The 13,515-nt window shown below is 40.5% G+C and overlaps 1 protein-coding gene across 15 annotated transcripts in view; it reads right to left on the bottom strand.

Annotated features, from left to right (window-relative positions):
- Positions 1-13,515, bottom strand: part of BPTF (bromodomain PHD finger transcription factor) — a 52,593-nt gene that overhangs the window by 7,460 nt on the left and 31,618 nt on the right. For 5 of the 15 annotated variants that reach the window (XM_056505706.1, XM_056505713.1, XM_056505710.1 and 2 more), the window contains 11 exons: positions 12,769-12,892; positions 11,158-11,410; positions 10,555-10,716; positions 9,435-9,583; positions 9,048-9,171; positions 8,271-8,494; positions 6,905-7,127; positions 5,877-6,682; positions 5,085-5,167; positions 3,029-3,254; positions 2,262-2,608 (listed from right to left, as the gene is read on the bottom strand). In XM_056505706.1, coding sequence (XP_056361681.1) covers positions 2,262-2,608; positions 3,029-3,254; positions 5,085-5,167; positions 5,877-6,682; positions 6,905-7,127; positions 8,271-8,494; positions 9,048-9,171; positions 9,435-9,583; positions 10,555-10,716; positions 11,158-11,410; positions 12,769-12,892 — 2,721 coding nt within the window. The remainder of the gene's footprint in view (positions 1-2,261; positions 2,609-3,028; positions 3,255-5,084; positions 5,168-5,876; positions 6,683-6,904; positions 7,128-8,270; positions 8,495-9,047; positions 9,172-9,434; positions 9,584-10,554; positions 10,717-11,157; positions 11,411-12,768; positions 12,893-13,515) is intronic. The other 10 variants (XM_056505718.1, XM_056505721.1, XM_056505717.1 and 7 more) reach the window with 8 other exon arrangements.

The raw sequence follows: 13,515 nt of genomic DNA, 5'->3' as shown, positions 1-13,515 counted from the left end.
CCCCTGCCAAGTGCTGCTGTAGCAATTCCTGCCATCCTGTCAGGCTGCAGGCAACACCCTGGGGACACCACAGCACCAAGAGGGCAGTAGCTACCCCATGTTCCACAGGAAGCATCTCTGATTTCCTGCGCCTCTGCACGCATCTTGGACACTCAGATCCTGCCTTTTCTCTTCTTTTTCAGTCAGGCAAATCCTAAAAGAAGTATCACACACCCCGATTTCCATAAAGAATGGCTAGACATACATTCTGACAACTATCAGCAACTCAGCCTGCACCCTCCTTCCAAGAGGAGCTGTGTCTGCTCCTGGTGATGTGGGAGCACATTTGCATCCAGGTGTAGATGCTAAACCTTGCCACTGGAATGTGGAGCAGGTGCCACATTATGATTTAACAAAAAAGTTGGAATCTAAGCAGGAATCTTAGAAAGATATCCTTAATGACCATCCTTGAAAACACTATCAGCAAATCCCTATAATCCTGGAGTATCATGAATGAGCACTAAACGTAGAGATTTGCAATAAAATACACAGCACAAAACAACTTACAAGGTGTTAGTAAATCAAAGAAAATACACTGGGTATTCATAAAATACCACAGCTTGGCTTTTCAAGTAGCACATCTATCTTTTCTGAAGTAGAAAAGAGACACCAGCACAAAGAAGACAATCCAAGCCTACAGATACATGAAAAAACTTAGAAAAAAATTCTCAGTGAACTGTTTTAAAACTTGACTAACTCCTTTCCAAACAGTGAAAGGATTATGTACTTCAACAGTACAGACATCATTTGTAGTAATATCAAATCTAAAATTCACAAAAAGCAAAGCAGCAATGCTCAATATTACTAAGGATACCACTGAGTTACTGATATGTCATTTTCTTGAAATTTTATTCAGTGCACTGAAGCACAGTTCTCAATTCAAGCCTGCAAAATTCACTCTATGACCACTGGAGTCAACACAAAGTCTGACAAACAAAGGGATTTCCCTTTACCCACTCACTAAGTCCAGATGCAGTAACACACAGACCTTGGGTATCACAACCAGAGAACCCTCTTAAGTACACCGGGTGACCTAAAACCTGACACAAAGTTAAGTGAGGCTGGGGATGCCCCTCAAGGTGACAGTGACATAACAGGCAGAGCATCATTCTGCTCTTCCTGCAGCACTGGCAGTCCAGGGAGCAGCCCCACACTGAGGTCATAGTGCAACTGGTCAGAGCTATTCAAAACCAAGGTGAAAAAAACCCTAAATATCTCCACTTTGTTAAAAGACATAATTAAAACCCAAAAAAGGCTAGAAGGAACCTCAAGAGGTCCCCTAGTCCTGGCCTAAACTTGGAATAAAGAACCATGACCCATGGAGTGAATGCATCACTCTGGATCTATGGTTTCTCTGTTATCAGCCCTTAAAGTACCATCAAATGGTACCAGTTCATCCTTCTGGGTATTGTCACTTACTTGGAATTGCTCTGAAGACAAATTTATCATACATACATCTCTACACAGCTCTCAGGTGTTAACCATTACTAACTACTGCTCTTAGACACCTCTAGCTTAAAAAGCAACATGTAGCACTATTCCCTGGAATCCAATGGATTCTCCACTCCAGCACTTACATTTCTTCATAAGCACTGTAAATATTTTTCCTCATTCAGAGTCAGAATCAAACTACAGAGAACTGCAGTTTCCACTTTGTCAGATGCTTATAATATTCATTTTTATCAATTTTTATCTATCCTGGCATGCAAATAATAATTCATGGAAACCATTTCTCCCTGAAACATTGTCCAAAGTGAACTGCAGTTCACTCAGTGACTCAGAGCCCCCTTTACTGGGTACTGCTCTACAAAACCAAGTAATTTATTGGAAGACGGTACCAAAGCTATTTCTGAAGAACATCAGCTACTTCACAAGAAATTGCTCAAACCAAATTGTCACTTGCTTCTGAGGCAGAGGCAAAACAGCAAAAGAAAGAGTAACAGAGCGGAGGGAAAAAAAGAAGAGTATGTGCATGTGAGACAGGAAGGTCACACAATGGAGACATGCAAACGAATAAAATATAAACCACGCACAGTAACAGTATCAATCGAGTATGTTAATACTTGTAACTGCTAGTGGAAAATAGAGACTTTATTCTCTAACCTCAGCGATCCCTGCAATAGCCTGCCACTAGCTCCACTTCTAGCACTACCTGGTGCTAAGAGCTGACACTAAACCTAAAGCTAAGGACATGCAGGAGGGGCTGTGGCACTGCTACTCACTTGGACTCGTCGTAAGGCGTTTTACAGATGCAGTAAAGCTTTGTGTCCTTCTTCGTTTCCTTTGAGGTAGTAGAAATCATTTTCTTTTTCTTGGACTTGGATGCTGAGGAATCTTTCTCCTCCTCTCGTTTCCTCTTCTGGGAGGAGACTGGCACGGGGACCGTGGTGGAGGAGGAGGAGGTGACACTGGCTGCTGGCAGCTGTGGCGGTGCTGGTGGCACTGGTGGCGGCGGTGGCGGGGCAGCGGCGGTGGCCGCGGCGGCTGCGGCTGCTGCAGCAGCAGCAGCTGCTGCCTGGGCTCGCTCTTTCTCTTTCTTAATTTTAGTCAAGTCTTTCTTTAGCTCCTCCTGAAGTGTATTAAATGAATAAATAGAAGGAAGCACTTCATACGATTATTGCAAGAAGGGTTAAAATCTAGGCAAAAATCCCCAATCTTAATCAAAAGAAAACAATTAAATCCATTTAAATATGCATTCTTTTCATGTTCTGAATCTACAATTCACATAATATTAAGGGATGACACTCTTGGACTGCAATGGCACTCTGGCTGTAACTTATCAGAAGCTGTTTCATGAAAGAAGGTAATTTCAGCCCGGAAGAAAACCAAGAGGCCCTCAAAGGACATATGAATAGCTTCAGAGAAATCTACAACCACAGCTTCTTCCTGTAAATTTCCTTAAAATCGCACTGAGCAAACAGAGAAAGATTAACACAGAAATGCTCTATCTAGCTTAACATCAAATTAGCCTTTGAAACTCTGTCCTTACCTGCACTTCAATTTGTAGATCTTTGTCCAGAAGTGCTCTTTTTTTCAGTATTTCAGCTTTGAGCTGCTCTTTATGCTTGAAAAGCAGAGCTGAGAGCTTGGTCGCGTTCTGTTTGCTCCGCTTCTGCTCCACGCTCTCTTCTCGCTTCCGTTTCTTAGCTGCCTGTTTTTCTTCTTTGTCTATCTTATCCAGAATATATTTCATCACTTGGTTGCACACAATCATTCTGGGGAAGGAATAAGGTAAAAGGACATTGTGCTGAGCTGCCTGTTTATTCAGAATAATTCAGAATCAATTCTCCAGTCGCTGCAAACTCATTATTGTATTTCCTAAGATGTACAAGGTAAATTTAGCAAGACCCAGTGCTTCCACTCCTGCTTATTTACTAGAGCATTGCTGGGAGAGATCAAGTCCCTTGTTAGGCTCAAGAGGGCCAGTCCCAATTTCACTTAAATGATCTGAGTACTAATTGTTCCTCCCCTCCCCCATCCGACTCCCAACAAAGCTTTGGCTTTAGTAGGAAGAGAGAGATATTCACTCAATTCACTTTCTACAGTTTGTTTGAAAAAGCTGGATTTTTATTCTGATGTAGGATGAAAGTGAGCTGGAAGCCTGTAACTTCTTCAAAACCAAACACTTCTATGCTCCAGTGACCACGAAATATTACCAATATTTTGTGTTTTGGCATAAGGACTGACAAACATTTTTCACTGTATAGAATTCACTACAAACACTTCCAAATTTCTCCACTAATGACAGCTCAAGATTAGATTTTTGTCTGCTTTTCATACCTTCAACTATAAATCTATTTTCCTGCTCACTTGTTTTGCATCTTTCTTTTATTGTGCTTTATATTTCAATTAGAAAATGAATGTATTTTGATTCTTCTGAATTTACTTTTCCCTTCACTATTCTTTTCCAAAACCATTAGAAAATCAAATGCTTCTTGTTGCCAGAGTGACCATGAAAATCAACTCCCACTGAGCTGAGAGTAAACAGCAGAATTGCAATGGCCAGGACAAGCAGCTGCTGGCAACTCTGTGGCTTCAGACATTTTGTCCTTTGATAAGACAGCTGGATTTTGATGACAAATATTTGTAGGGCTATATAATTTTGTTTAGTTTGCTCTTTATACCTGCACTGTATCTACTTGATTTAGTCTGTTTTTTTCACAGACTAAAGGTCTCCACATTGTATTTTTGAGGAAGAATAAATCAGTAAGATGGAAAGGCAGTTGCACCACCAACCAAACTAGTTAGAACTATTTTTTTCATCTTTCACTTAAATTGGGACTTTTTTCAGTCAAAACACCTGTTTGGCTGTCTGACACCACGAAATGAGGAGCATATCCAATACATCTTTTTCCTTATGCACTGCAAACAGTAAAGGAGTGGCACCCAGGGATAATGTAATCAACTGAGCTTGTGATTTGATGATCAAAATTTTATAGAACATACTCTTCTTTTTCTTAGTATCTGACACACACTTGTGATTATCTAATTGGAGCAACTGCATGTGTGAAAAGGAGCCAAAATAATCCCAAGACAAATGACAAACACTCCAAATTTCTGTTTAGCAGCTTCAAGGATAAAATCTCTCAGTTTGACAATCTGTCTTTCAACTCTTCAGCTCCTTCTGTAGAGTGGGATGTGCAGGGACAAGAATGGAAACACATGGCCATGATAAAGGACAAACAAAACCCAGGCTTTTTTTTTTTTTTTTTTTTTTTTTTTTTTTTTTTTTTTTTTTTTTTTTTTTTTAGCAGAAGCATTGATTCCTCATTCTGTGCTCCTTTACCTGACTTAGAAACTGTGGCCAGTTTCAAACACAATATGTAATATTACTTAAAAAACATCTTATCAAAATAAAATTGAGATTATGCAAGATGAAATAAAGATCATTATGAAAGCTACTTTTAAGAGTTACTCTAACCAATTTGAAATAGCAACACTTCTTTAAGCAGGCTTTTAGAGACCAGCATTTCATTATGATATCATTAAAAGATGTAATAAATGAAAAAATTGACATCTATGAATGCATTATGATGCACATTCACCTCTGATTTTCTTCCCTCTCAGCTGGAGTCAGTGTCTTCTTCTGCTTCAAATGTTCTATGACAGCATTCTGCTTCATAACCACCTGTGATGATACAGAATCCAAAAGAAAAGATGAAAACTTAGCCAGTATTTCACAGTATTATGGGGAGAACCAGGACATTCCCTAAGTTAAGTGTAATTTATTTCACTGAGTGACAAAATAAAACTGATTTTATCAGGGAAGCAGTGCTTGTTTAAAACAATTACTTGAAAATTGAAAAAGGAATTAAAAAAGAACACCACCACCCCCAGATATTTTGCTTATGTCAAGTTTGAACCCAGGGACTAAATGTAAATTGACTCTATTTCCTCTGTGACGGGTTGTTTTATTTTAAAAGTGGTAAGAGTCTATTAAATATTTTTAAGCCCCGCAGCCATCCAACAGCATCACATTTCAGATACCTCTTTGGAACCTCAGTTTTCAGGTAATGAAAGTACTGCACGTGTGCTCTGTCCATCAGCTCTCCTAGCTCTGACCTATCTTTCCTGAATTGAGAATAGAGATGGATTTGTCCCAGCAGCTAATGGTAAACTGAATCAAGGTGACAGAAGAATGCAAACATGGTACAAGTGACTTGATGTGCTGAATTAACTGGGAACATGTCATTAAATTGCCAATAGCAATCGTGCACTATCTTTGAAAGAAACAAATTAACTGCCTATCAAATGTATTAACATTGTTAATAAGAACAGGCATTTCAAATTAGATTTCTTTGATTCATTAGGTGTTAATTTCCTTCTGTTAACTTTACCTGTTTCTGGATAATGTCACTTTGATTAGAAGCCTGAAGGGTGTGCTCACGTTTAATTTCTATCTGTTGCTGCTTTTTCTTCTGCTGCTGCTCCCTGAGCTGCTGAACTCTGTGCAGCTGCTCCTGCACACTAGCTGCTTGCACTGTCACCACACTGGCAATCTGCTGAGCCTGTGCTGGGCTACTGTGCTGGATCTCAAGAGGTAACTGAAGCTGGATCTGGGGCACGCTGCCCTGCTGGGCTCGTATCTGAGCCACAAGACACGGCTGCAGCTGAGACAGGACTTCCACTTGCTGCAGGAGCTGAGGCACTGCTGTAACACTTGTTGGAGGCAGCTGAGGATGAGCTGGGCACTGCAGAGGAACCTGATTCAAAATTTGAGTACTTGCAAGGGTTGAGCCCAAGGTCTGAACCTGAGGCTGCGATAGCTGCAGCAGAGCTGGCATTTGTATGGGAGCGTGGGGCCACACTGGGCTGGGCAGTCGGGTTGGAGTTTGCACCTGAGCTGGATGCTGAGCCTGGGCCTGGCCTGGGGGCAGGCCCGCGGGCGGCGGCTGCATCGGGCCTGGCGCTGGAGGGAGCCCCGGAGCCTGGACTGGAGACTGAGCCGGAGACTTGGAGGGCTGAGCTTCGGGGGCAGCCGCGGAGTCGCCGGGAGGCTCGGGCTGGCTCGGGGCCTCGGGCTGCGCGCCCTGGGGCTGAGCCCCCGCGGGCGGTGCCGCGGGCTGGGCCTGGGGCTGCCCCTGCCCCGCGGGCACGGCCGGGGCCGGAGGCGCCTGCAGAGCCGCCTTCGCTTCCCCCGCAGCTGGAACACACAAACGAGAGCCCATTAACTGCGAACGGCCCCGCTACGAGCCTTGATAAACCAAACCTCTGGAACTGCTGCAAAGCTCTAGGCAGGAACTCTACAGACTCTGCAATATACTTCCAACAAATTGACTGCGGTAACAGACAACCTCCAGCTGCAGAAATACGCCCATGCAATTGAAATGGAAGCTTTTTCTCTGCTGAACAGAACAATGCTTACCCGAGGTTGAAGTAGAAACGGTGGTTGTAGTTGTGCTAGCTGTAGTAGCAGCTGCTGGTAGTGGGGTGAACAGAAATCTCTGAATTGTACCATTTGGCATAGCTGCTTGCATAAGCTGCTGTCCTGGACCAGGTATTACAGTCACACCCTGAGGGATTAATTGTAACTGACCAGTAGTTTGACCTTGTCCCTGAATTACAACAGTTAAGCCTTGACTGCCACCCTAAAAAAAAGTTAATATTGATGTATTAGTGACATAATTCTCAGGCAGACTTCGATGAAAATCAGAACAATTATGGGTTTGGATTTCAGAATTCAATATTTTTATCACATAACATACTCCTAAAATCCAAAACTACCATCTGAGATCACAAAATACTCAAGGACTCTTTCAACAATTCTATCATCAACAGATGATTGGGTTGGAGTTACACATTTTGTGAACCCACAGAACACAACACAACAACTCTGAGTATTTAATGCAGAAACTCTTAGAATCCCAGAATGGTTTAGGTTGGGAGGGACCATAAAGTTCACTCAATTCCACCCACACCTTCCACTGTCCCAAGTTGCTCCAAGCCCCCTCCAACCTGGCCTTGGATACTTCCAGGGATGGGGCAGCCACAGCTTCTCTGGCCAAACTGTATCAGAGCCTCCCCACCCTAGTAAGGAAGAACTTCCTCTGAATGTCTAAACCTACCCTCCCCTTCAGCTTAAACTCCAAGTCTTGTTCTAACAAAAAACCTTATCTGGCAATGAGCAGTCTGTACGTTGCAATCATTATATATGTATTATTTATACCTATTTATTTATAGATACTGTAGTAAATCACAGAAAGTTATTTTTACCCAAAAACTGACTCTAAATTTATTTTTTACCAACAGATCTTCATGATCTGAGCAGAAGTTTTAATAACTTTTTCCTCCTCTGCTCACAGATACTGCAACTTTTCCTCTGAGATTCTGCATAGCATGAATGAAAAATAAATCTTCACATCAACTCAAAAGACAAGTAATCAAAATTATGATCTGAATGCCTACAAAACAGACTATATAGAATTATGTCCTTTACTGCTATTCAAGATTTTTTTTTCCATGCTGCTGAACACTCCTGATGCCAGTTACCTTATAGGGAAATACAGCAGGAAGCAAGGGTTAAAACTTTACTATTAAAACTATTTACTTTGTATATATTTATTATATTATATCTATTTACTATTTAAGCTGCTTTAAGTCTGTAATTATGTCAGTGCTCATCCTAAATAAAGCCAGACACACATTTAAGGGCACAGGCACTACACTGCTGAAATGCAAAGGCTGGGTGGGTGTTAGCACATTTCCACACCCAGGGCTGTCCAGTGCTTTACCTGTCCTTGTGTGAGCTGGGTGAGCTGGGCCATTGTCAGCTTCACCTGGCCCTGCTGAGGGCGAGGGGGTGGTGCTGGCGTCTGTGGCTGAACTTGTTGAGGGGTTGTTCCAGAACTTGTGATGGTTTTCTGCCCAGTGCTGGAAGAAGCTGTGCTGGTACTAGAAATGGCTGTTGAGACAGGCTGACCCCTGATTATTTGAGTCACCACTTGCTGTGTCTGACCTGTAAGAGAAGAATTTGAGCAAAGAAAAACATTTTCAGCTTTTTAACCATAAGCACAGCAAACCTCCAAGTCACAAATTGCAGGCAATGTGATGGTGATCAGACAGGTGAAGCAAACACTGCCGTTTGCACAAAAGTTTTCTTTACAAACCATTTGTGTGATTGAAAAATGTCTGCAAAAGGTTTCCTATCTTAAGGAAGGTTGCATGCATATGGAGTACTTCAAACACTCAGCTTCTCTTTAAGGAAAAAAACATACAAAAAAAGGCTTTCTCAATGCACAACTACTCTATATGTTTTTAGGGGTTTTTAGTTTTGTTTGTTTTTTTCCTCCCTAAATGAATGGATTTAATTTTAAATACTACATTTCCCTGTGTCAATGATGAATAACATTGACAAAGCCTCCAACAAACACATCCAAAAGCTGAAAAAGGCATTAGTCAAGCATCAAAACAAGGGATTTTTGCATTGGGATAGAATGACACACAAGGAATTCATGAAGAAATAAACCATGGATTTCACACTGGGAATTGAAATATTAAAGTGAACCTACTGGCTGGCAGAATACCTTGCTGCACCACTACAGGTGTTCGAATGATGGTCTTGCCAAGGGTGGGCTGCTGCAGGGGTGTCCGGATCACCGTCATCCCGGGGCGCAGCGGTGTCCCCTGCACCACCTGTGCACACCAAACAGGAGACACCTGTCAGCTTGAGGAAAAAGCCCCTGCAATGTGCCCTGAATGATCTTCCATGTGTGTTTTAATTTTCCTAACTGGAGGGAACTGTTATACCTCCTTGGATTAAAGGATCCATACACACCATTACTGAGACGAGCCAAAAACATTGAAAAGTGATTAGCCAGAACTTTTGAAATTTGTCAATGACTTAAAGTCTATACACCCACATTTTTTTGAGTTAAACAACCACAAAAATATCTTACCTGTGAAGTGCTTGTTGTTCCTAACGTTCCTGTGGTGTTTGGCCTAATGGTTACAGTTGCTGTCCTTGGCTGGAATGAAGTAAAGGTTTGACTTGCACCTGTAGTTGATGGAATGATACCCAATACCTTTTGCTGAACTTGAACCACACCTAATTAAAGAAAAATTGAGAATTCATTAATGATATAATGGCCAGCAAAAGAAGTAAATGCAACTCCAGGGTAGCATTTAGAACTCAAGTCTCCAGGTTTCTAGAATACCTTTGATCCTTTCAACATTTCTTCAGAAAGCCTTTATCATATTGTAAAAAGAAGCAGCATTATACTTTGTCAATAGTCCAACTACATTTTAAGTTAAGAAACAGGTATTTTAGAAAAGATTAAGGAAAGTGTCAATCTTCACAAAGATCAGTTTGATGGTAACTGCAAAGAAGTCCTTGCACTGACAGGGTGCCACAAGTTAGTGTTATACAACCATTAAAAACTATAATCTGATGAATTTCAAATGTAGAAGAGCAGTTTAAACACCTTTCACCTACAACACTGTGGTGCTGAAGAAAATGGGCAGTGCTTCTCCTGTCACCTAAGAAATTTCAATACAAAATCTGCAGTCTTCATTATGTGATCAGATGCTAAATATAATGGAGACAGAATTGAGCTTTTCTGTTCAATATACATTCACAAATCTCAAAATATTAAGTCCTCTTCTTGAGGCAAGAATCAAAAATGCTAATTTTAGTCTGGAGCCAAACTCCAGCTCCTCAATGAAGAGCAGCTGTAGGCATTAATATTTTTGTGAACAAAGCTGCTTTGTTGATTTAGATAACAAAAAAAAAAAAAAAAAAAAGCATGCTTCATTCCACATTGTTCAAAATAAAACTAATTTTGGGCTAGGAAATGCAGAATAATTTATAAGCAAAAAACTTGCATTTTTCCCCTTACAGACACAAATATGCAACACAGGGGGAACAAGCTGTAGAAACTTGTATTTTTACATATATCTATATATATATAAAATATTTTCCCCCTTCACGTCACGGTTTACTTCACTGGAAAAACAGTGTCAAAGGAGAATTAAGCAGCAAGCTGGAATACAGTTTTTATTCAGTTCCCTTTGCCCTACCTCCTTGAGTTGATGGCACATTGACGGCAACAATCTTGCTGTTTGCAGGGAGTGGCAGCTTAGTTATCACTTTCCCTGCCATCGTTACTGGGCTGCCTGAGAGCTGGAAGGTCTGCCCTGTGCTGGCAATGGTTGTGGCTGAGGTGGCAGCTGTGCTAGTGGCTATTGAGGCACACAGAACAGGCAGGTTTAGAGCAGAATAATTAGTCAATGAAATGACTGTTTTTCAAGCATGAAACAGCAAACTACAGGATTACTTTTACTTTTTTTTTTTTATGTGTCATGCTTTCTTTGGTAAAAGTTCTTTTCTGGAAACAGTATGTGACATCATAGAATGCTTTAATGAATGATTACTAGTACAAAAACTAGTCAGTAATTAATGAGACAGGTCAGAAATGAAACTTCCTAGCAAGTCAGACCAAGGAAAAACTAGACAGGTAGAATCTCAGAAATGTCCTTCTGGCATAGCAAGAGTTAAGAGCAAAGATAACCAGAAATGTAATAATGCTGCATATCAGGAGAAGATGTGATGTGTATACAGGATGTGATGCATACACAGGATGAACTCCAGCAATGTTCCTTCCATGACAGATGACTCCTTACCTGTTGAAGACTGGCCTTGCTTAACCCAAGTAGCAAAAGTTTGATGGAAATTCTTGTTCTGTTGGAATGTTACTGTAGCTGGAGACCCCACTTTAGTGGTGAGCACTACTTTGGTTCCCGTGGGCACAGGGCCTGTCAGAGGGCCCACCACGACTTTCTGTGGTGTGGAGACTGTGGTTGCAGTGCTGCTGGCTGTGGTGGCTGCAGGGACCACAACTCCTGCAGGGATCTGCTTCTGCTGCTCCAGCCGCTTCTATTGAGGAAAAAATGGAAAAAAGAGATAATTAGTATTTTCAGATTTTACAACATAAATGTTGTCTCTACCCAGTATTCAGAGATAAAGGCCTGTGAGGGGATTTTAGTTCAAATTGTAGGATTGAAGAATAGGCTCCTTGACCTCCAGAACTACACATCTGCTTAGGATAAGCAGCCAGAAAACTTCCTTTATAGCAACTTTAAAATCCTTTGCTCATGTTAATTCCATTGCACATTTTACTTTTTAAAAACCTAACATATTAATTTGTCTCATATTAATCAGGAAGATTTTTAAAACTTAAAAAATATCCATTTATATTTGGCTTGGACCATGTGCATGCATCTATGTCAGTAATTGGTACATCATCATCAACACAGAGTTTACTATTAGCATTCCTAAATTTAGAGTTTCCTGCACTGAGATCCTGCCAGGTACAGAAAAAACCAGACTGTATCATTCTGTTTCACCACTGAGAATGCAATTTTAAAAAATAGTCTTTTAAATGTAAATCCAGTTTGCAGTCTACTTAAAAAAATTAGGTTCAAAATCCCTTACCTTACCCAGTGACCTTCTGTGCTGAAACTGTTGAAAAAGCATATTTAATCTAGAGAGCCCCTTAGTGAAGGGATGTATCAGCAGGCTCTTCTAAAATGTCAACTAATCTAACATTTTTTTTGCATGTTACTGGAATTATCTCTGTATTTATCTAATTTAAATTTCAGCACTGTATTGCAGTAATGCCCACAAATCAGAAGCACTCATTCACTACTAATGGGTTTTTGTCAGGGAAGATGTAATGAAAAAGGAATAAGTTGAGAAAAAGCACAGTTCTTAATAATGTACGTGAAATACCAACATGACATCAGGATTCCTAATTTTAAATGCATACACTTAAATATAAATACATACACATATCTACATATATTTAAATAAAGTTACCAATGGGCTTAACTCAGATAACTTAAGATAGAATAAAATCAAAAGATTTAATTTGAGTGAAGCATGAAATGCAGTTGTATTCCCAAGTCAGCTGTATTCCAAGGCAGCTTTCCACACACAGAACACTGAAAACCTTACCTGGAGATGGGTGCTTTCCAGCCTTCTTTAAAATGGAAACAAACTAAACCTTTCTAAATGACATGGGGGAAAAGCAGCAATCCAGAACAAACCTTTGCTTTAACCCTGTTTCAAAGTAACAAATATATACAGTGGCAGCAGCATTGTTTGATGGCTTTATCTGCAGTTGGAACTATTTGAGAAATGGTGTGAGCAAGGGATAACTTCATTTCCCAGGCTGTGATGCATATGGTGAGCAGTGCAGTTGCTGACTGCTGGGACGACCAACAGCTCCCCACCTGCTGGGCAGCCAAACGTTGGTGTTTTAGCTGAGCCTCCAATTGGGCCTTGAACTCCTCTGCCTTCTTCTGTTCACTAACCTTAGCCTGTTGTTCAACTGCCTGTGCCTTTTCCTTCTCCACCCTGCCAAAGACACAACCAAAAGTAAGTTACACCACCACAGAAAATCCAACCATCAAAATGCATTTTGTTTTATCCAGTTTTATCCATAAGAGCAACCATTGAGGCAGAAGATCACTGACTTTCATGACTTGAAAAATATTTTGAAATAAACTATTGAAGTTGCATGCAACACCCCTGAAATATCCTGATGCCAAAATACTGCAACACCTTACAGGAAACTATTAATCAAAACTGGAATTTATAATTGCATCTGAGACTGCAAGGAACCCAACTAATAACATACATTTAAAATTATTCTTTCCAAGAGACTCAAAACTGTTGTTCCAACTGTAAACACATGATACTGAAAATATGCATCTTATGACTTGAGTATTCTCAGGCTCAATTTACTTGCACACAGTCATTATAGAAGTATTTAACAAATACTGTACAAAGTCATGCCAAAAGCAGCCTCCAGCCTTTCCACGCATTACAGTAATAACCTTTTAGCATTTAACAGTGATTAGTTCACAAGCATGGAAAAAGTAATGTAATATTAGTTCTAACAAATATGAAATACCTTAGTTTTGGTACCAGCAAATAGTTTAGCTTTGTAACTTTAAGCTTGACTATCAGTATTAAAA

The sequence above is a fragment of the Oenanthe melanoleuca genome, chromosome 18 (assembly GCF_029582105.1).
Source record: "Oenanthe melanoleuca isolate GR-GAL-2019-014 chromosome 18, OMel1.0, whole genome shotgun sequence".
Classification (NCBI taxonomy): domain Eukaryota; kingdom Metazoa; phylum Chordata; class Aves; order Passeriformes; family Muscicapidae; genus Oenanthe; species Oenanthe melanoleuca.
This window is presented reverse-complemented; position numbering and strand designations above follow the sequence as displayed.